Source organism: Gastrolobium bilobum, unplaced genomic scaffold, assembly GCF_033153095.1.
Source record: "Gastrolobium bilobum isolate Gb01-03AN ecotype WA unplaced genomic scaffold, APGP_CSIRO_Gbil_v1 utg35918, whole genome shotgun sequence".
NCBI lineage: Eukaryota > Viridiplantae > Streptophyta > Magnoliopsida > Fabales > Fabaceae > Gastrolobium > Gastrolobium bilobum.
Window position 1 is genome coordinate 91659 of NW_026895365.1, and position 23787 is coordinate 115445.

Consider the following 23787-nt stretch of genomic DNA (forward strand, 5'->3'; position numbering starts at 1 on the left):
CTCAAAATAGAAAGCATGTAAAAAATCAAATGGAAAATACGTACAATATGAATATAATAAATTACATGAGATGATTACTTTTAAATTGTGGTATTTTAAGAATGAATTGATATTTGATCCATTTTTTGGGTAATAACATTCTTTAACAAAGTACGATTAATGAATTACTAAAGTTGTATGATTTATTTATAGGAAATATTATACTTTATTTATAAATTTTTATAAATTAAATTATGTACTCTGGAAAATATATATATTTGATTAAAATACATAATTTAGTTAGTAAGAATTTGTAAACAAAAAGTTTATAAATATAATCTACTTCTTTATTATTTGGATCGGAAAATAATGAATTAAATAAAAATTCAATATTAATGTGAAAATAATGTCCAAAATATCCAATTATATATGTTTACTTTTTTTTTTTTTTTTTTATAACAATATATGTTTACTTATCAATTTGTAGTTTATGTTTTCAATATTTTTAATTGGAGTTATTTCATTGTAGAAAGAGAAAAAAAATCTTAACACTTTTAAAATTAATCGATCAGAAAAATACCGAATTTCTTGAAGAGGGGGCTGAACCTTTAGCCATCACTGATCCTCGCACTCCGGATTAGTCTCATAGCCAGCTCAAAGAGTCAAAGCTTGTGGGGATACCGGAGGGAGCCAACTCGCCTCAAAGAGGTAATTAGGATTGGGTAACTCCAAAAAAAAAAAAAAATACTGAATTCAAGTTAATACAACCCAAAAAGGTTTCAAAAAAATTTAGAAAAAAAAAGGAGAAATAGTATACTTATTATCAATTAAGTCTATCACCTCCGATACTTCTCTCAAAACCGTTGATTAAAATCAAATATCACTTGATACAGATTTCTTTTTTCCATCTTTAAGCACTTCCTTCACTCCCTCTCTCATCTTCCTCTTTTTTATCAATTTCTACTCTAGTATTTTTTTTTTTTTTGGTAATCTCTACTCTAGTATTTAACTATTGTAAAAGAGATAGCAAGAAATATAATCATCCCCAAAAGAAATATAACCATTTTTATATTTTTATTAAGGAATTAATATTTATTTTTTTAAAGAACATAAAATTAAATTATTTTGAAGAATGTTATATTTAGAACCTATTTTCGTTTATAATCTCTTACAACTATATTTTAACCGTTTATTTCTGTCAATCAACTGTTATTATTTTCGCAAATCAAGTTCATTAGTTAAATATAAGAGATTGTAAACTAAAATAGATATAACATTTCTCTATTATTTTAGTCAAAATTACTATGTCTTATTATTAGAGAATCATAAACCACAGGGAGAGAAAATGAGATATTTTTTTAATTTAAATATTAAATAAAAAACATTAATTTTAATTAAAATTACTGTTTTCTCTTTTATTAATTAATTTATTTTGAAATCTGCTAAAACTTTCTGAAGAATGAGAATGAGATCGAGAGAGCACTCCAACTAATCGCAAATTCGCAACTGCAACTTTGGATCTCCACCTTATCCCTCTCACACTCTCTTCGCGCCAACGCTCGATCCTTCATCAGGTTACCTTAAATCAATTCATTTTCTATTCGATATTCAGTTTCTGTTTGTTCCGATTCCAATTGCGCATTTTCACTCTTGTTTTGCTTAGTTGAACTGAAATCTGTTGCGTTTCCATTTTACAATTCGGTAATGTGAGTGATTGGCTTATTCTTCATTGAAATTGAATCGTTTAAATTTGCAGGCAATTTTTTTGTTTGTTTGGCGTCGCCATGAATTTTTTGATGCGGTCTACTACGAATGTGTATACAGAAAGTTCATCGATTCCGCAACCTCGCGTTGACACGCATCATAGGTCTGCATCTGCTGGATCTTCTCTGGAGACTCTAACGTCTGATGATCCATACCCATCGTATGATGCTAAGATTGATCGCAGCATGGCTGTTCTGAATTCAAAACTTGACTTGCCAGCTATGGTTGATAAGCACGTGGATGTTTCTGAGGAAGAAGGATGGATTACCATTCCATGCAGTATGTCTTCACTTCAACAATATATAATTTTTCAGCTTGTTTCTATTATTTATTCTTTCGCGTGACAACAGAAGTTTGGACGTGATATGGTTAGAATTTTATTGCTCTGGCACTTCTTTACAGATGAATATATGTTCAAGATAGCCTTCCTTTTTATTTATTCCGTTATTTTATGTTTGACCCTTTTGAATAGGAAAGGGTTGTTCACTTGCATGTTATAAGACTTGAGCTTAATATAGTACGTAAATTTTAAATTGAAATGTAGTGATTGCAAAGGGTTGCAAGTGCTATAAGGATGATATCAGCTTCTTCTTTTTGAGTTAACTCAACCCTAATTACCTCTTTGAAGCGAGTTGGCTCCCCCAGTATCCCCACAAGCTTTGACTTATTGATCTAGCTATAAGACTAATCCAGAATGCGGGGCGGATCAGGGATGATATTTAAACCCCTCCCAAATGTGACATGTGGAAATCGAATCGAGACTCTTTCCTTTCCACTTACTCAGCTCCCTTCTTACCAACTGAGCTACCACCATTTGGTATGATATCAGCTTTCCACTTACTCTTCTTGGTGAAGTGCAAGAACTTGATTAAAGGGGAATTAAATTGATACCTAGATGGGGCAGCTGTTGAGTTTTTCATTAGTAACCATTAAGGAAAGTAGGACTATGTCAATTGTCTCTTCTCTTCTAGGTCTAGAAACGATTTGTTAATTTTGTTTGTTATATGCTTAGCATATGGGTTAAATTATATTCATGGCATGGTTTTTGTTAGCATAGAGTTCAATAGTAGAGTTAAGCAATACGGTTTATTTTAAGTTTTTCCTCTTATATGTGATGTAGTGGACCAGATTGCTCTGCATATATAATGTGATACATCTAATTCTCATTTTTCTTTCTGTAGAGGAACTTCCTGAAAACTGGAATCATGTGCCAGATATACAGTCCCTGTGTTCTCTTGATCGTTCCTTTCTTTTTCCTGGTAATAGATTGTTTCATTCTTTAAATATATGAATCTCAGTTTTGACATACGTGATTTGGTCAGCTGGCTTCCACAAAAAGTTTAGCAGACCTAATTTACACCTGTAATTCAGGTGAACAAGTTCATATCTTGGCATGCTTGTCTGCATGTAAGCAGGATACACAAATTATTGCTCCATCTAATGCAATGATGAGTGAGAATGGCATAGGTCACAGACCTGAGAAAGAAAATGGAAACATTGAAAACAAAAAAAATTCAGCTTCTAGAGAAGGGGAACTGAGTACCAGTGGTGAAGAGCAGCCTGCAAATGTTTCAGATGGTGATTCCCTTCTTAGGATGGAGGTACAGAAGAGGCAAACTGCATTATTATTGCAAAAATTTGAGAATTCTAACTTCTTTGTGAGGATTTCTGAGTCCGATGAGCCCCTTTGGTCCAAAAGATGCTCTTCAGAAAAAATTTCCAACTCTTCTGGGGCAAATAATCAAGAGGCCTCAACAAGCAAAATCAAAGAGACTGCATTGTCTTCTATTAGTGCAGATATTGATAGAGGAAATTTTGATGCAACTACTACTGGTGGAGTGGCAAGAAATTCGGTCAAGTGCTGTGCTCTACCTAATGGAGACATAGTGGTATGTTTCATAAAACTTTGGCATGATCTTGCATTTAGTTGATCTTAAATTGGTAAGGAGAGACAAGGATGTTTTGTTTGTTTGGATCTTAAAGTCACACAGTCAGATGGTGTACTCTTTTTCAGTTAAATTTGTGATTAAGCATTATAGGTTATCTGCTTCTTCTCCCTCTTATCGCCTACTTATAATGGTGAGCCTTAAATTCCCCCTTTAATCCCTTCTTCTGATTCTTCTTCTCCCTTATTGAATTGAGCCTTAAATTTCCCCATTCTTCAACACACACGCGCGCACACAGCTTGACCTATGTTCTTCTACTCATAATGTACAATCATTTGTACTTTAATATAGGAAGTCTATGATGAATTTGTGACACACAATAAGGAAAATAGTAGATAAATTGTATTAATGGTAGTAGTACTTTTTTCTTCTTTTCCTTTGCCGGGGTAGGTGCTATGATTATTGAGCTCTAGTGTTATGAGTATTGTTGATAATGGCTTAAATAATAAGCTCTGAAAGCAATATGTAGTTCATCATTTATAATTTCTACAATTACCGTTATTTTTCTATCTACCTTGGCCTAGTCAGTTAGTTCAAACGCGGTCACGACATCACCTTGGTTGTAATTGATGCTATTCTGGTCATAATTAAAGACATGGCAAAGGTTCAATTCATCCTGGTGATCCTTCATTTATAAATCATCTGTTAAACCACGACTATGGTTTTGAAATCAATTATTTGTTATAAATAATGTTGTGCAGATGTGGATCAGGATCTGCACGCACGAGAGGATCACTTGATGAGATAGAGATAGTGTCCTCTGCAGGGGGGATATGATAGCCCACATTTTTTTTCCATGCACAGGACATCACCTCTATCTTCCTTTGTCTTGCGAGTGACCTCAGATTAGAGGATCCAAATCTCTAGATTGGGATGGAATGCTCAGATTTTTAAGGATGTCTCTTTGCCGCTAAATTTTTATTGGATTATGTTTATGGCCTCTCTTTGGTGTTCCGCTCATGGTTGTTTAAAGGGGTTGCCCTTATAGACATGCAGAGAGATTGGGAAGCCTTGTTTTTTACATGTTTTTCTAGTATCTAGTTTTTCTTCTTCTTTTTCTTTTTTGTTTCTTTCTTATTTTGAGTGTAAGAGTGTTTGCGTGTTTTGAAGGATATGTTGTCCTCGCTCTAGTTGTATTTTCCCTCTTCTCTGTGATGAAATTTCTTTTAAAAATCTATTCAGATACATATTTGTCCTTACTTTGTTAGACCAGAAATTCCTTTTAGAGAACCAAGACGAGTGATACTTCAATCCAATTCACTTGTAAAAATCACTCCGCGTTAAAACCGACTAGCAAGTGTGGGGTAATCCAATTCACTTGTGCTTAGTAAAAATGTATAAAGTTTTAGTGCATCTGGATGAGGTTGTGCAATGAACTCATTGTATGCTCCGCTTTGGTTCACTGTGTGACAGCATTATCAACATCTGCAATCTTTAAATTTTTGCTGGATCATTCGGAGCATAATATTTCTATATGCATATGATACTTGGACCCACTATTGGGGAGTATATTTACTAATGTAATTACATCATCATGGGACTTTCTAGAACACATCTTTTATAACTGGGAATTCATCGTTTCATTCTTGTCTTTCACCTGCTGTCTCCTTGGTCTCTTCTTTTTATCGAACTTTAGCCTTTGCAAAAAGTTTCTTTTAGTGCTGTTTAGCTTGCCTCTTTAATGCCTCTGAAGGTATTTATGAAATTTTGCTGGGAAATCCCAGTGGATCAACAAATGCACCCTATATATAAGTTTGCCTTTATCTTGAGCTGTTTTTTTCTTTTAGCTTTTGATTTGCAAAATCCTCTTACTCATGATTGGGTAATCTCGTTTACTCAGATTTATGATCTAATTCAGTTTTCTTGTTTGGAAGGATGCAGGTTCTTTTACAGGTGAATGTTGGTGTAAATTTTCTTAGAGATCCTTGTATAGAAATTCTCCAATTCGAAAAGTGTCCGGACAGAATGCTGTCTCCTGACAGCCAGGTGGATGCAGTTAATACAAACCAGGATCCATGTGCAGAACTGTTAAATTGGATACTTCCATTGGATAACAGGAAGCCTTCTACTCGCCAGCTACCCCCTCATTTAACTTCAAATTCAGGAATTGGTAGCACCTCTCAGTTATTCTCCTTTGGCAATGTCAGAAGTTACTCCATGTCATCGTTACCCCAAAGTACGAGTGCTCCAGCTGCTCCTGTTAAAGCAGCTAGTTCTAAGCCGAGCTTTGATCTTGAGGATTGGGATCAAATCTCATATCAGAAAACTTTAAGGAAAAAAACTGGGGTGGAAGGACTTTTATCTTTTCGAGGTGTCTCATTGGAGCAAGACAGATTTTCTGTTTGTTGTGGATTAGAAGGCATCTATATGCCCGGAAGAAGGTGGAGAAGGAAACTTGAAATAATACAACCTGTAGAGATCCATTCTTTTGCTGCTGATTTCAATTCAGAGGATCTTCTGTGTGTCCAGATAAAGGTTTGAACTATGATGTCATTGGATCAAATTATTTGAAAAAATTTCTTTTTCTTTTACTTTTTTATATATACATCTGTTGCATATTATATTGCCATGCATCTCTTTTGGGCCTTTCTACTGTTAAATGTTTTTCAGTTCTGCTTTTATTAATAGTTCTTTAGTTGTTCTCCAGAATGTTGCTCCTGCACATGCTCCAGATATTGTGATGTTTATAGATGCCATAACCCTCGTTTTCGTGGAGGATACAAAACATGGAACATTGTCATCAGTGCCGATTTCATGTATTGAAGCTGGAAATGATCATTGTCTACCAAATCTAGCCCTCAGGTTATTTTCCGGAACAAGTATCTTTACATTGTTTCTGACTTTCTGTTGGTACTTACCTGGCTATTCAGTTGCATATGTTTGTGCTTTTTTTTTTTGTGTGGAGGGAGGGGGAGGGGAGGCGTTCATGATGGAATGTAAGCACAAGTGTGCGGGTTCAATATGCGCTTGAGAAAACCAAATAACTTAATCACACAGGCTTAATCGTACTCATCACTACATTGTTTCCGAAAGAATATTAGGGCTTTTTGACCTGACGAATACAAATTCCAAAATCAATCACCTGACTAAGCTTCTGGTCAATTATATTATCGAAGTAATGTAGCTTACAAAGACGTGGCAAATGTGGTACCGCCTTTGGTACAAAGCGTCTGACATTGACGCGGTACTTACTGCAAATGACGTGTCTCGGACGCGGTAGTGAGTTTGTTGCGTCTCTGATTGTGGAACATTTGTTTATCTATACTATTGTGAGTGGATTTTCATATAATCATTAATCAACGTAGCGCGTTTGGATTTCCAAAAGTTAAAGTAGAAAGTTGTTTGCCTCTTCTTTAACACCTGTAAAACACAAAAGGCCCTTCCCATTGTTTCTATTCACATGACTGCATGCCCTATTGATATATAAAATAGTAAATATCATGCCAAAATTATGAAACTGGGCAATTATGAAAGTTATTGAAAAAATAATAATATTTTCAAATAGAACATTAGAACAGAGAAGCAAACTAATCATTTAATCAGCGTTTGAGTATATGAAAATCCACTCACAATTTTTCATACCCAGCATTGATTAAATGATTAGTTTGCTTCTCTGCTTTAATGTTCTGTTTGAAAATATTATTATTTTTTAAATAACTTTCATAATTTCCCAGTTTCATAATTTTGGCATGATATTTAGTATTTTATATATCAATTGGGCATGCTGGTCCTTAATGCTTGTGTGAAACGAAAACAATGAGAAGGACCTTTTGGGTTTTACAGGTATTAAAGAAGAAGCGAACAAGTTCCTGCTTTTAACTTTTGGAAATCCAAACACGCTACACTGATTAATGATTATAAGAAAATCCACTCACAATAATATAGATAAACAAATGTTCCACAATCAGAGACTCAACAAGCTTACTATCGAGATTCGAGTCAGTACTGCATTAGCGATGTGTCAGATGCTTTGTACCAAATGCGGTGCCACATTTGCCTCTTCTTTGTAAGCTGCATTACTTCGGTAATATGTTTAACCAGTAGCTTAGTCAGGTGAATGATTTTGGAATTTGTATTAGTCAGGTCAAAAAGTTGAATATTAGGTTCAATAGTAATATTTAGGTTCAAATGTTCAATTGTACTCATCACTATATCATTTCCTAAAGAATATTTTTTACTGGTTAGCTTCCCCATTTTTTTTCAAGGTTAAAAGGTAATTTTCTACAAGCTTTAACGTATTTTTTTCCTTTTTGTTTTGCTCCTAACCCTTGTTATTGTTAATACGATTTTATTTAGTAATGATGTGAAAAATAAAATATCACCTCATGTATCCGAAATGACTTAACTGTCACATGACAAGACAAGTGATGTGTCCTTCTTCCTCCTCCTCACATCTCTCCTCTCTACTCTCTCTTTTGCACTACCATCTGCCAAAATCAGAGCATACAAAGTCCACCCAAACTCCCTTCGAATCCGGTTTTCTGCCCTTTGTGGCAGTGCTCTCCTTTTGTTCACCATTGGATGAAGCAGAAAGAGACAAAGAAATTGGCGGCGGCTATACTGAATTGGCAGTTTGCTTCATCAAACTAACCACCGGAGGAGGTGGCACCATCGTTGAACCCAGCTCAGAGTCAAAAGAAGAGCCAAAGCTCCATCATTCCACACTGAGACCCCAACATTCATGAAGTCATTCAAGTACCGATCAACATCGAGATTCATCGACAAAATTGGGTCTTTCGGTTTGATATTGGAAACGAGACCCATAAGCTCAACCCTTTGCTGGATCCGTCGAACTCGATCCACGTGTTCAGGAGGTCATCACTTTTGAGAGGCTGGTGATGGAGAAGGTGGTGGTGAAGGGAAGGGAAGGGAAGAGAAGAGTGGGGACCGGGGGGGGGGGGGGGGGGGGGGGTGAGATGTGGGAGTTACCTTCTTATTTGGACGTTTAATGAGGAAAGAGAAGGAAATCTTGCTCTCCTTGTTTGAGGTGTTGAGAGTAAGGATAAAAATCTTTCAGATATCTGTTCTTTTTTTAAAAAAATAAAATAAAAAAATATTGTCCTACTTTCAGATGTTTGAGGTGTGTTTAGAGCTAAATGTTGTGGAAACTCTATCAGAGAGGACTATTTTTTTTTCATAAGTAGAAGAGGAAGAATATAGGTGTGAATTTAAAAGTGTAAGGTTGCTTTTGTTGATAACAGTAGCAAAAGGATTTTTTCTTTAAATAAAGAAAATAATTGTGTCAGTGACAAAGTGTAGGACAAGATATAATTGACCAAGTAGGACAAAATAGAAAGAAATGGTTCACCACTATGAATTTGGAGAGTGCAGACAGCTTTACAGTTATCAGTCAATATGACTGGAAATGGGAGCTAGAGAACCCAGACATTTTGACTTCTAGAATCTATAGCGTTAAACAAAAGACAAATTAAAGATTATGGTGCACCTAATGGGCATGCATTTTGTTGGAATGAATTTCCCATCTATCTAGTTTCATTGGCTTGTGCTTTAGACCTAGAGTGTACAATGATGATGGGTTTAGGCAAGAAACTATAATTTCTTAGTACAGCCTTTAATGTACATGAAAAAAAAAATTTGTTTCACCATAATTTGGTTTTAAATAAATTGTAAATTATTTTTCTTGATGTTGGAGAATTGTATACCATGTTGCATGTCTGAGTTACTTGTTAGAAATGAAGTGTACAATAATGCAAAATTTTTCCGAAGTACCATGTTTTTGACAAGAAAAATTATCAGCTCATAGACAGTGAAGGCAATTTCTGTATGTTGAATGCCTGAATTTGTATACTTTTGTGTTGAAATCAATCTGATTAGCTGTTAAGAAAATAAGAAAACAGAAATAAATATGCTCAGTGAAATTCAGAATTTTGTTTATGTGATTAGCTTTAATAATCTTTTCATATTATTAAAAGTTTCTAATTACAGGAGAGGTGAAGAGCATTCTTTTATCCTTAAACCAGCAACTTCTACAGGGAAGAGTCTCAATGTTCAGGATGACAGAAGTTCCCGATTGTCAAAGTTGCAATTTGGAGATAAAACATCAAAATTAATTCTTGACAGAAGGAAGATTGCTTTAATTAATGATCAGTATGCAATTATGGTGTCATGTCGAAGCAATTTTACGTGTAAGCTTTTTGCCCGTCTTGGTTTGCTGGTGTGCTACCTAATGAAAGTTAAGGTGTTAATTAGTTGTTTTTCCCATGGTTTTTTGCTTAATCTAGCATCAAGGTTGTTCTTTAAGCAACCAACCAGTTGGCGACCACGTACCTTGAGGGATATTATGATCTCTGTTGCATCAGAGATGTCAGGACAGTCTGCTGGGCCTTATGAAAAAACTAGCCGACTTCCTGTGCAGGTTAATATATGTTTAGCTATTGTCTAACACAAACTGAGGCTTTGCATGGTAGCTCATTTAGTTTGGTTTGATTATTTTTCCTATTGCAATTACAATTATTTTTAACACTTTTATCAGCAATCACAATTAGTTTTACTTGATTTAATTTGATCAGATCTTAACTCTTCAAGCTTCAAATTTGACATCCGAGGATCTAACTTTCACAGTGCTTGCTCCAGCCTCATTTACTTCACCCCCTTCTGTGGTCTCCCTGAATTCACCGACGACTCCAGTGAGTCCTTTTATTGGTTTCGCAGAGTTTCTAGGAAGAGGAAACAGTGAAAGAGGTATTGGTGCCACACGGGGACAGAGCATCACTTCTATTGTAAAAGGAAATGAGAAACAAAGTTATGATGGCGAAGTTCAGGCAGTTTCTACGAGTGATGATGCCATTCCTAGTTCTGGTCTTAGTTGTACACATCTATGGCTGCAGAGTAGAGTTCCGCTTGGGTAATGTATCAGATCTCATTTTTATTTCGGTAACTTTTGTTTTGACTGCCACTGATGGATTCAAAATCATGTGCGGGCCATCAGGCGTATTCCAGCTCGATCCATAGCCACAATTAAGCTTGAACTACTACCATTGACTGATGGCATAATTATGCTGGACTCTTTGCAAATTGATGTCAAGGAAAAAGGTCAAGATCGCTGTACTTTTTTTGCAATGTTCTTCTTCTTTACTGCATGTTTGATCATCTATCTGAAGAAATAATTGGTCAATACAAATTCACAGGAAGATGGACTGCTGCCTAAACATCTGTTACTTCTATGATTGTCATGTTTATTTTGAAATATCACTCTCAGCTAAAGTTGTAACTAAAACACAGCACTTTTTAGTCATGCATTTTATAATGTCTTGAGTTGGCTTCCCCTAGCTGTGACATTTCTGTAACAACTGCCCATTTTGGTACATTTTATATTACTAGTTGTGCTGCATGGAACTAGACAACTAGTCATTTGTTTCTACCATCATCCCTGCAGGTATTTACTTGTGAGAAGCATATGTTCTTACGTATGTACAACTGATAAGTGAGAAGTATATACATAAAGAACTTTTGTTTATTTTGTGCATTCTGTTTTATTCGTCATTAGTAGGAGTTTTTCTTCTCTTCAAAATAGTCAACTGCCACTCATGCTGCGAAATGCCAATTATGCTATAGCTCAGCTTCTCACAGATTCACCTTTTTGTCTAGCAGGTGTTACCTATATCCCTGAGTGCTCACTAAAGATAAATGCTACTTCCAGCATTTCCAATGGGATTATTTAGAATGGACCTATAGCTGGTTGCATTTCCTTCTGCGTTTTCTCTGGGGCAGTAGAAACAAAAATGGATGATATGCTTGCCTAAATTTTAGAATTGCTCTCGCCACTTACTATCAATGGCACAAAGGTAGATATCATCCGTTAGTCACTTAGTTTGGAACTATGGTGGAGTTGGCATGTCAATTTGTCCTAATATAGTTTCACTTTTGCATTTTAAACCACGAGCTTAAACAGATGATTGTTACATACCCCTTTAAGGGGAACAATGTAATCTTTATAGATAAAACTTTTTTCTAGTGAAGATGTACGTATCTGACTCTTCAGAGTGAAAACAAGGATGCGCCTCTTGAATCTTGATATATTGCAGTGGACAGCTGCAAATGAGTGTGCTCTCGATTGATCATCTAGTTTTCAGATTTCACACTTCATGTTGGACAGGGGGAACGGGAAAGAGGGTTAAATACTTTAAATTTAATTTGACTAAATTCTCCTTATTTGAGAATATTTCAAAATAAAAGGAATAAATGGAGATATCATCATATAAAGTTTCAATTATTTCATGCTTATTTAATTTATAAACATTTTATAACTCTCTCAATTTAGATTTGTAAACTTAATCTTCTCTTCACTTTTCCTTCGTACCTTTCCCGACATATACAACCTTTTCGGACATATCAGTCTATTTAAGTCTATTAAACATTCAACAATTAAAAGAATAACTAAAATAATATTACTTTATTATTCAAAATTATTAAAATAATAATTTTATTTAAAATAAATAATATGATATAGGCCGATTCGTAGACTGATAGGTCCGACATATACAAAAAAATCTATGACCTGTTTTCTAAATAATTTTTTTTAAATTTTAATTTATTACTTATAATAAGTTAAATCTGATATAAACTAATCGACTTAATCCATTCACACCACTGACAACGAGTTTCAGCCCCCACACTCCACACCATTCGCTAAAATTACTCTCTCTCTCTCAAAAATTTATCTCTCTCTAAAAGACCAGCGAGTGTCTTATATGCAGAAGCTTTTTGACTAATCTGACTAGCAAAGATCCACCATGCATAAGAGCAGATCTTCAATCCTTAGAATTCGCACCACTAACAGGATTTGCCATCGTGGCATTTTGGAAAAATGTTCCACCTGCGTGGAATTTGAGACGCCAATTGTAGATCCAAAATCTATCTATCAAGAGTTATGACTTCCACCTATCATATTAAATTCATAGAAGACATAAGAGATATGATCACTCTTTTAGTTCAATAGCATCACATTTCATATAAAAGAAATTAACATGTAGGTTGCATGACAACAAAATATTAAACATACATGCTTACAATTAAATTTGAGGCCATCAAATTATACATCATGTTTTATCAATATAAATAACGCTTAAAGTTTATGAATCTATTGACATAAAACTTATCTATGGGCTAAAATTCTAATTCAATTATATCTAGATTTTCTTTATGACAAAACTAGCAAATTATGTTCCTTTTTTCTCAACTCTTATGGATAAATTAAGAATTATAATTTGTTACATCATCCCAATAAATCATATAAACATAATAAAATTTTCTACAGAATGAATTTCACTATATTATTTTGATTTATTATGATCAATGTTTTATACTTTATATAATCTAAAGGCTCTTAATATATAACTTAAATAATCAAATATGTTATGGCTAGCATCTAATTAATTAAATTATATAGAGCACTACACATTAGGGTGTTCGCAGTCTGGATTGGATCAGTTTTGAAAGCAAAAATCGTCCGATCTAATCCCTCCAGTTTGATCATATAATCATCCATTCGGTTTGGATTTTTTTTTCAAATCCGACCCGATCTAATCCAATTTTTTTCGATTTGGATTGGATCGGTTTTCGGTTTTTTGAAAATCCTAAAATTTATTTCATGATTATTGTGCAAATAACATCTTTTGTATATATTGGCTTTGTAAAAAAAAAATTAAATACAAAAGCATTAGTAAACTATAATATAGTTTTTTTTTTGCAATGAGATATGAAGCTCTACAAAGATAAAATTTTGTTGATGAGATGTGACTAGATTTTTTCTTGGGTTTAGTTGATGGGTTAATGAGTCTTTGGTTTAGAAATTTTTAGGCTATGATTAAGGAAAGACCCAAGTAGGTAGAAGGAAATTAATATATTAGATCAGTTTGTATTGGATCGATTTTCATCAAACCATCCAAAAACTGATCTAATCCAATTAAAATTTGCAGGTTTTTTTTTTATTTTTCGATTTTCGATTTATTCGGTTATCGATTTTTCAGTTCGGTCACTGCGGTTTGAATCAGTCTGGATCAGTTGATGAACACCCCTACTAGACATTGAATTTTATGCATAGAAATATCCATAAAATTGCATGTAGCAATATATAACAACAAATAAAAAATACATATAAATCAATTATGTAAAAGTTCATAAGAAATCTCTAAGTTTTAATCCTACGCAAAAATGATAAAACTTTGTAAATTTCGTACATCACTTTATGATAAAAATATCTAATTTTATTTTCTAATTCATATGGATAAATTAAGAATATAATTTGATATTATATCCTAATTAATCACGTAAAAAATAATAAATACTCTTTGGATAACATCTATTATATTATATTTGATCAATTATAATTAATGCCACCAGCTTTATGTGATAAAGAAACTCTTAATATATAATTTAAATAATTAAATATACTGTGACTAATTTCTAATTAATTATATATATTAGATCACTTGACATTAATTAATTTTAAATCTGTATTATTACAATAAACCATAATCAATAATATTAAACATCAAAATATTCATCTTACTCATCTTAATATTTATATATATAAGGAAACAGTATTTAATACATGCACCGAAAGAATAATAACAAAATCACAGGAATACATGACAAAAAGCTTCGCTACTTCAATAGACAAAATGTAAGTGTAAGGTATCAGACCTTAATGACATAAATGAAATCTCACTCTTGGAGTGAAAACAAGAAATGAAAAGAAAGATAAACTGAATAATTCTGAATGTATTGAACCATGAAGAAGAGGATTACAAGCTGCTATATATATAGCAGATGAGAAAGACTAGAAAGGATAAAAGAAGAATCTAACTAATAACTGTCATAACTAACTTAATATAGCTTATCCTTTATCATCCCCCCTCAAACTCATGGGCAGTGGAATAACCTTGAGTTTGTACCGAAATTTAGAATAAGCAGCAGCAGGAATCGGTTTTGTAAGGATGTCAGCTATTTGTTCGGAACCTGGAATATGCTGAACAAAAACCTGTTTTTGAAGAACACGATCTCAGACAAAATACAGATCCAATTCAAAATGCTTGGTTCGATTATGAAGGATTGGATTTGCTGACAACATCACAACACTAGAGTTGTCATAGAATACAGTAGGTAAAGTGTTGCAGGGTATGTGTAATTCCAGAAGAAGTGACTGAAGCCAAGCAATTTCAGCCAAAGATGAAGCTAAACTACGAAATTCTGCCTCTGTGCTGGACCTGGAGACTGCATGTTGTTTCTTGCTTGACCAGGAAATGAGATTGGATCCAAGAAACACACAAAAACCACTAGTTGACTTGCGATCATCAATGTCAGACCCCCAGTCTGAATCACAAAAAGCTATTAACCGAAAATCCTTGGACTTGTGAAAAACAAGGCCATGAGTAAGAGTGCCAACAAGATATCTTAAGATTCGTTTGACTGCCTTCCAATGAACTTCAAGAGGATTGTGCATAAATTGACTAACTTTGTTGACAGCAAAGGAAAGATCTGGTCTTGTTATGGTTGCATATTGAAGTCCTCCAACAATGGATCTGTATAAAGTGGGATCAGAGAAAGCAGTGTCACCTGTTGCAGACATTTTCTGATTTGATATCGTAGGAGTTGGCATAGGTTTAGCGGAAGTCATGTGAGCTTTGGTGAGGAGATCAGAGATGTATTTGGTTTGAGTTAAATGGAGAGTAGTAGGTGAGGTGTGAACAGCTTCTAATCCAAGGAAATAGTGAAGGGAACCAAGATCTTTTAAAGAGAAAATGCTGTTGAGGTTGGATATAAGAGAGGCTATTTCAGTGGAGTTGTTGCCAGTGATGAGAATATCATCAACATATACTAAAATGTAGGTGATTGAAGTAGATGTGAATCTGGTGAATAAAGAGGCATCAGATTTGGTGTTTGTGAAGCCAAATTTCTGCAAAGTCAGAGTGAGGGTATGAAACCAAGCTCGAGGAGCTTGTTTTAGACCATAGATAGCCTTGTTGAGTTTGCAAACATATGGAGAATTTGTGGCGTGAAAACCATCAGGCTGGGACATATAAACAGTCTCATCTAGAACTCCACACAGGAAAGCATTATTGAAGTCAAATTGTCTGATGATCCATCCTCGAGTAAGGGCTATAGACAGAATCAAACGAATGGTTGTAGGTTTTACAACAGGGCTAAAAACTTCACCAAAATCGAAGCCTTCCTTTTGTTGGAAACCTTTGGCCACAAGTCTGGCCTTGTATCTTAGGATGCTGCCATCAGGTTTCCTTTTAATTCTGAAGATCCATTTGCAACCAATTGGTTGAATTCCAGGTGGAGGAGGTACCAAAGTCCAAGTATTATTGTTGATAAGAGCTCGAAATTCCTCTGTCATGGCCTGCTTCCAGTGAGGACAATTGATAGCTTGAGATATGTTTGCAGGTTCAGTGTCATGAAGATTAGAGAGATGCTGGTGAACAAAAGTATGGTAAGTTTTGGGTTTATAGATGCCAGACTTGCTTCTGGTTTGCATATGATGAATTAGTGGAGGATCAGAAGGAGGAGTGGAATTCTGATGTGGTGGTAGTGGTGCATCAGCAGAAAGTTGTGAAGTGGATGTCTGAGCTGAACCTGAAATTGGAGGACTAGAAGATGTATTAGTAGAATCTGTAGATGTAGAAGTGGAGTTGGTTGGATGAGTAGTAACAGTTTCTTGAGAAACTAGAGGTATTCGAGGAATTGTAATAGAAGTGGGTGCATGAGTTGACATGGAAACAGTAGGAAAAAGAGTAACATAAGAGAAATCATTTTCATCAAATATAACATCTCGGGAAATGTAAATTTTTCCTGTAGGGGAGAGGAATTTGTAGCCTTTGTGGTTATAGCATAGCCTAAAAATACACATTTATGGGATCTAAAATTAAGTTTGTTTTTGTTGTAAGGTCTAAGCAAAGGAAAACAAGTGCATCCAAATACCTTAAGAAAACTATAATCAGGTTTATTATGATACAACAATTCAAAGGGTGACTTGTATTGAAGAACAGGAGTTGGTAATCTGTTTATAAGATATATGGCAGTGGAGAATGCCTCTTCCCAATAAGAAAGGGGTAATTTGGCATTTGCTAAAAGAGCCAAACCTACTTCTGTGATGTGTCTATGCTTTCTTTCAATTCTCCCATTCTGTTGATGAGAATATGGAACAGTCAGTCTATGTGTGATGCCATGAGTATGAAGAAACTGAACAAAGGAAGTAGAAGTAAACTCCTTAGCATTGTCAGTTTGTAGGTTCTTGATTTTTAAGCCAGTTAAGGTTTCAATCATTGCCTTATATTGTATAAACACATAATATACTTGAGATTTATTTTGGATAAGATAAAGAGTACCAAATCTTGTATAAGCATCAACAAATAAGACATAGTATCTACTTCCTAATAAACCAGCAAAGGGAGTTGGTCCCCAAACATCAGAGAAAATTAAGTCTAAGGGAGCAGCATAGTGAGTAGTAGACGAAAAATGAGGTAACTGATGTATTTTTCCAAGACTACAAGCTTCACACACAGATGGATTAAGTTTGAGGTGATTAACAGAAACAGAAATATTACATTGTTGCAAGACAGATTTTACAATAGGAGAACTAGCATGGCCTAATCTTTTGTGCCACAAATCAAAAGAAACAGAAGAAGTGGCCAATGCCATGGGGGGTTTGGGATTATGGGGCATTTTATTAATATGAACATCAATGAATTGATAGAGGCCATCTTTAAGCTTGCCCTGGAGGACTATATCCTTGGTTATCTGACATTTAACAAGGCAATAATCAGGGTAAAATTCGAAGTATACCTTGTTATCCCTTGCAAACTGTGATACACTAATTAAATTTTTGGTAATGTGAGGAACATGAAGAAGATTATCAAGTCTGAAAGTAAAAGATGAATCATGTGAAGTAAAAGATGAAAAACCAGTATGGTTAATAGGTATACCTGCTCCATTACCAGCTAGAACATGATCTGAGCCACGATACTCAGATATAGAAGAGAGATTACCAATGTCATGTGTGAGGTGATTGGTGGTTCCAGAGTCTGGATACCAAGAATTGTCAAGAAGTGAAGCAGGTTCAGCTAAGTAAGTTGCAGGATTATGAAAAGAAGGAGGTGGAGGAGGAGGTGTGCGCATATGTTGAGTGTGATGTGAGGAGGATGGAGTGGTGCTTTGAGAAGCATTCTGGTAAGAAGAGTCAAACCGATAGAAACACCTCCACGGAGGGTGACCTGGTCTTCCACAAATGTGGCACTGTAAACGATTTGTGTTCCAAGATTGGGGTGGACCTCTACCACCTCTAAAAAATCGTCCACCTCTGCCTCTACGGCCTGCAAAGAAACGACCACCATTGTTGGGTTGGGATGGAGGTCTTTGCATAAAGTGAGATTGAATAGGTGTGACATTATCAGGTTTCTTGAATCTTTCAAGCATGTTTTCTTGAGCAAGCAAAAAAGCTTCTAATTCAATGACTGTAAAAGGCAGATTTCTGGACATTGCAGAAGTGATGAGGGGAGCATATTCTTCATTGAGGCCATCAAGAATTGCTTCTGAGTGTTCAGCTTCTGTGAGAGGAGAACCAGCTGCTCCTAATGAGTCTACCACTTTCTTGATCTGCAGAAGGTATTCGGATGCTGGACAAGTCTTCTTGACAGATTTTAATTGATTCTTTAATTGTTTGATTTTGGCTTGAGTATGAGAAGCAAAATAGACTTGTAGTTTGGTCCAAATTTCATGAGCAAAGTGGCAACCTACCATACGATTTTTGAAGGACATATTCATGGAGGAAAGAAGCCAAGAAACTAGAAGATTGTCCTGTTGATGCCAATGGATGTAATCTGGTGTTTCAGTTTTAGGATCTTGATTTGCTTCTTCGGTATATTGAGGAGGAATCTTGTCATTGGTGAGATGATGTTGAAGATTGTGCCCATGGATGGAAGCAAGGGCAAGTTGTTGCCAAGGAAGAAAGGTAACTTCATCTAGCTTGTCACCAATCAGATTGGAGAAACTTTTCATGATGAGTTTGGTTGTTGTTGCTGTTGCTGATGCATTTGCATTGCTTGTTGATGATGCAGTAGATTTAGGTGACTCCATGGATCGTTGCCCGCTCTGATACCATGTAAGGTATCAGACCTTAATGACATAAACGGAATCTCACTCTTGGAGTGAAAACAAGAAATGAAAAGAAAGGTAAACTGAATAATTCTGAATGTATTGAATCATGAAGAAGAGGATTACAAGCTGCTATATATATAGCAGATGATAAAGACTAGAAAGGATAAAAGAAGAATCTAACTAATAACTGTCATAACTAACTTAATATAGCTTATCCTTTATCAGTAAGGATATCAACCAAGAGTCAATTACAACAGCATAAAATGTACATAAAGCAATTATTAATGTCAAAAGCATTTAATGCAAAAGCGCGCAAATGATACAATTTAAAAGCGCGCAAACAATTAATAATACAATTGAAAACTCAAAACGTTCAAGGGAGTTTTTTTGGTATAAGGAAAATATTTGGATTTCTAAAAGATTAATGTTGATAATTTTATTTATCTATGTTTGATACGGGAAATTCTGAAATTTTTTCCAAAAATTTAATTTTTTTGGAATTTTGATTTGTGAATCATTTATATGTCAAAATGTTATCCAAGGATAGAGTGATATTCTTGAATTCTCGAGTGATGGAAATTTTCTGACAAAAAAATCCCATTGCTCGACGATCATCCCTCAGCACCACCACCATCACTAACTCACTCCTCCTCCGAAAGCGTGGTGGTTGTCGGTTTCATTGCTCAACGACATGACGATTTTGCTCACCTCATTAACCGAGTCATTCAGAAATTGGTTTCATAAAAATATTTTCTCTTTTACCCAACATCCCTTACGTTATGACATAACAAAATTCAAATCGGAAATTGGATTCGAAAGCGAACTTTGCGACCAAGAATTATAAGGCACTGTTGCGGAACATATGAATGCAATGAATCGTGAGTATTTTTTTGGAAAAAAAATTCGTTTACAAACTTTTTTGATAAATTTTACAAATTATACTATCTTATCCCGGGAGAACATAGTGAAATTAGTGTTTTCCCGAGAAAAGATAATATAGTTTGTAAGAGTTTATAAACAAAAAAGTTTGTAAATATAACCTGCTCTATTTTTATGTGCATAAAATAACATTGTTGATGAATCAATCCAACCTGTATCCGTGACTTTTTAAAACATAAACGCATATGAATGAATTCCTGATACCTGGCTTCAAACTTGCAGGGTTATCTTTCTCGTTATTAAATTCAATTCGGACATCAATCTGATAACAGTATTGGGTCATTGATCGGATCGATTGATTCAAATATATATAAAAATATATATAAATATGAACATATAAATTTAATTATATTTTTCATATCTAAAATGAGTTAAATAAGATTCACTAAATAAGCTCAACAATTATTCAATCACACCTTTACAAATTCATGAAGCACAAATAAGAGAAAATGCACGCTATTTTGCAAGTGAGAATACCCATAAGCATACTTCTCAATAACATTCGAAAGGTCACATGTTGTGAAATCATATTTTTTAAATTCATCGACATTGGAATACCATATGTCACATTCTCTTAATTTATTGTTTTGCAAATTGCTTCAGTATTGAAAGCTGAAATTTGAGTTTATTGTAGAAGAATATACTACTAGTAAATAAAATTACAAATTTTTTTAAAATGAGTTCTCCATTTTTTAAAACAATTTTATTCTTATTTTTTTAAATGCATAACTCGAACAGGTCACGGGTCACTGAATTTAACCTAATTTGACCGAATTCAGTGCACGACCAGTCTAATACTTGATTAAAACTAATCTCATGATCGATTCGCCGGTTCTGAAACAATTCGGCCCGATCAAGCTGAGTTTTATAACACTGCATACACTGACTTTTATACAAATCATTTTCAAAAATATCAATTTCAGTTAATATAAACTAGACAATCTCAATTTATGGTCTTAACTAGCCAGATGGCTCTTACACATCCATCATTGGATTGACATATGAATTCAACTTTGATCAGGCCCATTATGTATACCAAAAACAAAATTTATTTACTTTTTCTGACCATAAAATGTAACATACAGAGATCACATAGCAGGGAAACAATAATTGAAGTAATGATTAGTAGTTCATTTTCAATCAAAATATCAAATTGCATCTTCCTAAGTGAATGATTAATTTATGTGAGTATCATTAATCAGAAACTGAAGTAAATCTGCATGTTCCACGTTGATCCTTAAAGTCAAGCGTAATCTCTTGAACCAGCAAGCAATCTCTTAATCAATCTATTTTCAGCTGTCACATAATATTATTCCCTTTTACTCCATTCCTATTGCTTTATAAGTGTTTGCCTAGTAGAGCCACCTACACTTAAGTTTTAGGTATCAAAATTTGAAAGCAACTACTAGTTTTGCGCCCTACTTCGTTTTCCTAAATACCATTGGTGGAATGGGTAAAAAAAGAAAAGGTCAAAAAAGAGTAACACGTTTACCTCCTTTTTGGCTAATCTTATCCTAATTAATTATGTGGGAAATTAGTAAGCAAAAGATTTTCCTAATCTTGTTAAAATTAATAAGCATGTAGTTATTATATAAATATAGAGAATTAATTTTAGATGAAGTACACTGTGATGCTAATAATACGTAGGACTGTAACAAGTCACTCAAATGGAGATTAATTAATTATTATTTTATTATACATATATATAAGGGAATTTACATTTGTTATGTTCAACAAAACTTTTCAACAGATTCAAAAAATATGGGATCCATTTTTTTTTTTCCTGGGACCAATAATATTGGTGTGTCTGCAATGTTACCAATGTTGCATCCTGCAATATTATATTTGTATTTTCCATAAATAAAACGTTGAATAGTTGAAATGATCCAAAAGCAATAGAAAATTTAACTTTTAACAAGCATTGCGAGCCTAATTTGATTTTCAAATACAAATAGAATCACGAGAACTATAAAGTATTAGCTGATATTTATATTTTAATAATGTGATAATCTAAGAGGGTGTGATCATTAGTGGCTTTATAGGTAGACACTTGTAAAGGAGCGGAGAAAGTAATATTCTGAAAAGTGGAAAAAAAAATTGGCTGCTACAGAAATATACAAGTCAGTGTTCCTCTTTTCAAATAAATAAAAAAAATTCCATTTGAATCAAAATATTTTTTACTATTCCTTTTCGAGTCCTCACTTTTTATTTATTTTGGGAGAGATGTTGGTACATTTGTTATACAGAAAGAGCTCTCTTGAAAAGTGGAGAGTCTAAAGAAAATTTAAAGTAATGTATTTTTCCAAATACATGAGAACATTTCATGTAATAGACACAAAACAGAAGTGTGACCCATAAATAAGAGAGAGAAAAAAAAATACACGTAAAACTCATTGCATTCTCATTCTCTGCAGAAAAAACACTTGTTAAACTTCTAAATTTTTACAAAGGGCAAACATTCTCTTATGTTCCAATCAAGGTTGTTGAATCGCAATATGTATTATGTATTATTTGGTCAATTTTTTGAATTGTGTATAGTGAATAACTGAGTCAATTTTTTGAACTGTGTATCGTGAATATTATATAAATTCAATTTTTAAAAAGGATCCAATAAACAAAATACATAAGTAATTAAAATGCAAAGCAATTATTCTCCTATTTATCAATCATTAAGACTAATATTATCACTACTATTACTACCAAGATCTATTAGTGACATAACTAATCCATCATCTTCTTCCAAAAAAGATCCTTTTAGATTTTTTAATTTAAATCACAAATCAAATCATTATTTTTTAATATTAAAAATTACAAATTTTGATTTAATTTTTGTTTCATATGATACATGTATTGTATCATAAGATACAATATCATATCATTCGATACAAATCTATTTTTGATATACACCAAGATATGTATCATTGTGCTTGTGAATTCTATTGTATCGTATGAATCATATCGTGTGTGTATCGTAAAATACTGATAATTATAATTGCGGCTGACATATATCTCCTATGAGACATTTATATGGTGGGATCAATCACCATTATAAATTAAAAAAATTAAAAAACTTTAAATAAAATTTAATGGGGCAACATGAAATGATTTTTTTCATGTAACAAGAAAAAATCACCTCCCTTTTACAAATATATTAATTTACTTGCAAAATTATCATAATCTCTTTCTCTCACACACGTATATATATGGAAATACATTTTCTCCTTTTTAAAGGAGAAATTTTTTCTCATGTTAGTGACTCATAATATAAGTGGGGTCCACAAAATAATGGAGAGAGAAAAAGTTTCAAGGTGGGACCCACTTATGTTATGAGTCACTAACATGAGAAAAATTTACTCTTTTAAAAGGAGAAAATATTTTTCCTATATATATATTTATTGGGACAGCACGAATGACATACGGATTTTTATATCTTCTTAATATGAAAAAAATAAAATAAAAATAAACATGTTTATTGTATATTAAAAAGGTTTTTATATTTTTTATTCAACATGAGAATTGAAATCTTCCTACACATTTTTCGATTTTTATGCTGATGTGAGTCCTGCATATTATTTTTTCTAACATATGAGTCTCACGTACTTTTTGCCTCTACAACATAAGATTTTAATTCTCGTGTAACTTGAGAATTATAAAATCTCATTAAAAATATATTATTTTTTTACTTAATTATAAAAAGATAAATATCGAAAATTTAAATTCATTCGTGAAATATAAACACACATGCCAAATGCCGCCGCTGAGATGAGAGCAGCATATTGGTGGGTCCCACTTCTTCAACTCCTGCCCGTCTTCTTGGGGCAGCTAGTAGCAACAACTCCTTTTCCTAGTCTTCGATTCGATTAATAAAGAACAAAAATTTGTCACTTTATTTTTTAACAAAAACATGATTAATAAATAATAATTAAAGAATGAGAGAGAATCGATAATTGGAATTTGGAAGTAATATTAACTGAATACCTAAATAAATAAATGTGAATAAAATATATATTATTTCCGAATATTTTGTTTTGTAGCATTT

The 23787-nt window shown here is 33.6% G+C and overlaps 1 protein-coding gene across 1 annotated transcript; it reads left to right on the forward strand.

The window, feature by feature from the left end:
* The first annotated feature begins 1445 nt into the window (after positions 1-1445).
* Positions 1446-11706, forward strand: LOC133307313 (uncharacterized). Its single transcript, XM_061507807.1, has 11 exons — positions 1446-1553; positions 1736-2022; positions 2925-3002; positions 3115-3632; positions 5571-6164; positions 6337-6491; positions 9636-9835; positions 9932-10065; positions 10220-10554; positions 10639-10742; positions 11301-11706. The coding sequence occupies exons 2-11, from the start codon at positions 1764-1766 to the stop codon at positions 11369-11371; spliced, it is 2448 nt and encodes an 815-aa protein (XP_061363791.1). The 5' UTR covers positions 1446-1553; positions 1736-1763; the 3' UTR covers positions 11372-11706.
* Positions 11707-23787: the final 12081 nt, after the last annotated feature.

What these genes read in the sequence shown, in the direction of transcription:
- LOC133307313 (XM_061507807.1), top strand. Translation starts at nt 1,764, where the DNA reads ATGAATTTTTTGATGCGGTCTACTACGAATGTGTATACAGAAAGTTCA. An exon ending in ATGGATTACCATTCCATGCA is followed by an intron (nt 2,023 to 2,924) that starts GTATGTCTTCAC and finishes TTCTTTCTGTAG; the next exon opens with AGGAACTTCCTGAAAACTGG. An exon ending in CAGAGTAGAGTTCCGCTTGG is followed by an intron (nt 10,555 to 10,638) that starts GTAATGTATCAG and finishes GCGGGCCATCAG; the next exon opens with GCGTATTCCAGCTCGATCCA.